We start from the raw sequence: 3,674 nt of genomic DNA on the forward strand, positions 1-3,674 counted from the left end.
ACAAAGATGTTGGATTAGCAAGACTTTTTTTTATTATAATAATGTTAAATAATAAATGAAATCTCCATCGGCGATCACTGAAACGCAGCTAGCAACGTATACGCGAAAAACCAATGCTGCCACTTTTTCTCATTAAACAATGTTCCAATCGTGGTATTTTTCGGAGATAACAGGGTTGCTTTTAGCATTCAGTTTCTTAATGCAGAAATGGAATGCATTTAGTTGCATTTAGGTGACGAATTTTGTATGGATAAATACGCATTTAGAATAGAATTTAGAGCTAAATATATAGAAATATATATAGTCTGTCAAGCTTGGTGCGAAGACCCCAAATATGTTCCAAGCATAAAAAACATCTTAGGAATGATAGAATACAAGATTGCGAACGGAGGCGAATAGGAGGTTAAAAGAAACTGTTACATTAGTCAGTTATCTTAATATTCCATTTTTCGACAGGAAACGTGTTTTAACTAGTGGTTTCACGAAAAAAAACTAAAGTAAAATATGATTATTTTTCTGTCAGTTTCCATATTAAATTCAAATAAAAAATCTTCAATTAGTACCAAAAATAGTACTAATCATTATAAATGTAGAAAATGCAGCCCATCAAGTACACAATCGCAGCCAACATCAAAACGTGTAGCACAGATGCCTTTTTGTGTCTTTGCGAACGCCGTTATGCGTAGAGCGGCATAATTTCTGTCCAGGTGTTTTTGAAATTGATCTTTTGTTTGGTGAGTGAGAATTTGCACAAGTGAAGTAATTCAGTAAAATTATTAAAAGTTCCTTATTTTGTTTAGTAAATTGCAAAAACCAATGCCCACCGATCCCTAAAAGGGTAAATACGGACAAAAGCAGTCGCTGTTATTAAGAAATAGTTTTGTTCTGAGTCGCAGATTACAAGACGGAAAAACAAAACGTAGTTTAAAATGGCGCCAACAAAGAATACCCGTGCGGTCTCGAAACAGGCTGCAACGTCAAAAATGACCACATTATTGCCCCTGACACGAAAGGGACTCAGTCAGCGGAGCGCAATTAATGTTCAGAATCAAAATGTGGATATAATACAGACGCGCGGCAAACGTAAGGCCGAACATAGCCCCGCTAAAAATGATAAAATCAAGCGATCTGCGCTTGGTAATCTTACAAACAATGTTAAATTAATGACAATGACGAAGAACACAGAGAATTCCGACGGTGACATAAAACAAAATCAACTTTTTTCTAAAAGGAAGGAAATTCACATAACCGAATCACAGGCGCATGTGCTCAAGGAGACACAGAATACGATAGGAAGTGATGATGTTAGTTCACGTCAAATTGCACAGAAAAAAATCGCAACTAGAGCAAGTACGCGGAATGCCAATACAACTAATACGACAAATGCCAGCATTTTGGAAGAGTCGTATAAATTGGCGCTATCAAATGTGAATGTTCTAACAACTGCGCCTACAGCGAAATTGCGTAAATCGGAAAAGGCTACAATACTGCCTCCACTACCGGCGGCACCCATTCTAGTAGCCGTTCCAACAAAACTATCACAGTCCAACAAACCAGTACGGCGCATTTCTAACGAATTTAACAAGACTGAAGAAAGTTTGTATATGTCCGCACTGGAGGATATTTCTAGTAGCGAGTCTATGCGCCTGTCTGGCAATTTTGAAGCTGCTAAGCGGATGTCAGCCCTAATATTACAAGAGAAAAATAAGACTGAAGGCATAACAGTTGAAGAAACTGGTGATAAGCCACCGCCTGCAACGGTGCCAGAAGGTGTGGAAGATTTCGACAAGACCAATTGGAATGATATCTTTCAAGTGTCGCACTATGCAATGGACATATTTAATTACATGAAATCCCGTGAAGTGGAGTTTCCTATAATTGATTATATGGAAAAACAAATTCATTTGACTAAGTGGATGCGCACATTGTTAGTCGATTGGATGGTTGAGGTTCAAGAGACATTTGAGTTAAATCATGAAACGCTATATTTGGCAGTAAAAATAGTAGATCTCTTTTTGTGTCGAGTCGTTATCAACAAAGATGTGTTGCAATTGCTAGGCGCAGCTGCGCTCTTTATAGCATGTAAATTTGATGAGCGTACTCCACCCTTGATTGAAGATTTTCTCTATATTTGCGATGGTGCGTACAAACATGATGAACTGATACATATGGAAATGACTACCTTGCGCACAATTAACTACGATTTGGGGATACCTTTGTCATACAGGTTTTTGAGACGCTACGCTCGTTGTGCTAAAGTTTCAATGCCAACTCTCACATTGGCCCGATATATATTAGAGTTGTCACTTATGGACTATGCTACTATTCAATTTAGCGACTCTAAGCTGGCATGTGCTGCTTTGTTTATAGCTTTACGCTTACATGGCGATAAAAAACCCTGGACACGAACTCTCGAGTTCTACAGTGGGTACATTCTGACTGATTTTGGCGAAATAGTGCCAGTTCTAAATGTTGGGTTGCATCGTAAACCAAAAGTGAAAACAATACGCAGCAAATATTCTCACAAAATTTTCCATGAAGTGGCCAAAGTATCACTACTTACAACAGAACAACTTTTCGAGGACAATTTAGACCTGAATACTAGCATAAAAATAGAAGATGTAAAGAATTCCTAATATTTATTTTTATATAAATACTATGCCAAGTAACAAAATTATTTAGCTAAATTAAATGAATACGCAAATTTATTAATACACACATCGCTCGAACAATGTAATAGTAAACAGTAAATTAAACGATCCTCACCTTCATCATAGCATACCTCATCCATGGCACACTTAATGCTTTTATATGTAAACTATCATGGTTGTTGAATTAGTTTATATATTTTTGTTCTAATTTTAAGCACGTCCGTAATGCACTTAAGACATATTTGTTTATTTGATAAACGCATTGCGCATACATTTCGTAATTTGTGTCTCGCTTTTGGATTCCATTATACACAAGAATAAAATAAATATTTCGAATGTAATTGGCGCAATAGTACATTTTGCAGTCTCGTTCAGTTACACAAGGCGAGAAGTCATGTATTTCCAAAGCGAATCCTTTAGCCTGTTTGTGCTTGGTCAACTCAGGTAGCAAGGAAACATTGTGAAATCGACGTTAATAGGTACAAAATGTTAAAGCAATTAGTAGCCTATGCATGTAAATCATCGATGGAAGCTAATTGGTGTGATAACGAATACGCTTTTCAATGCTGATCCGAAATCGCATCCAAAATAAATAAATTTTGTAAGACACTTTCTATAAACCCATACCTAATTTAATAAAGCATCAATTAATTCAAACAAGTTTTGGACTTTTAAGCATTTTTATGTTATATTATAATATTTCTATGTTATATAAGTTTCGCATGTGTTCCCTCTTTTGTTATATTTTATTTTCCATATATTAATTTCAGTATAAATTGTGACTTATATCAGCTTGCATATTCTTTTTAAGCTTTATGTTTTACATTTGAAATAAAGTTATGCGACGAATAGAACAGTTGATAAATTTTGTGTAGTTAGCTGTATGCACATACTTACATACATACTGGCGCTCACGTAAAGAGCACACATTTATTTTTTACAATAGGGTTCTTCTCTGAGTGTGGCAAAGCTTATGCACGGTGCACGGATTGCACGGTTTGCAAAGTTGTCCCATACGAAAAC

At 36.0% G+C, this 3,674-nt stretch overlaps 1 protein-coding gene across 2 annotated transcripts; it reads left to right on the top strand.

Moving 5' to 3' along the window:
* Window positions 1-630: 630 nt before the first annotated feature.
* Window positions 631-3,319, top strand: LOC118736878 (G2/mitotic-specific cyclin-B3). 2 transcript variants are annotated; one of them, XM_036466984.1, is made up of 2 exons: window positions 631-734; window positions 801-3,319. In XM_036466984.1, exon 2 carries the CDS (start codon window positions 930-932, stop codon window positions 2,634-2,636), a length of 1,707 nt encoding a protein of 568 aa, XP_036322877.1. In that variant the 5' UTR covers window positions 631-734; window positions 801-929; the 3' UTR covers window positions 2,637-3,319. The 2 variants fall into 2 exon arrangements, with proteins under 2 accessions (XP_036322877.1, XP_036322879.1); XM_036466986.1 differs by having other exon boundaries at window positions 686-734; window positions 784-3,319.
* Window positions 3,320-3,674: the final 355 nt, after the last annotated feature.

This window comes from Rhagoletis pomonella, unplaced genomic scaffold, assembly GCF_013731165.1.
Source record: "Rhagoletis pomonella isolate Grant_MI unplaced genomic scaffold, Rhpom_1.0 Rhpom_scaffold_00004, whole genome shotgun sequence".
NCBI lineage: Eukaryota > Metazoa > Arthropoda > Insecta > Diptera > Tephritidae > Rhagoletis > Rhagoletis pomonella.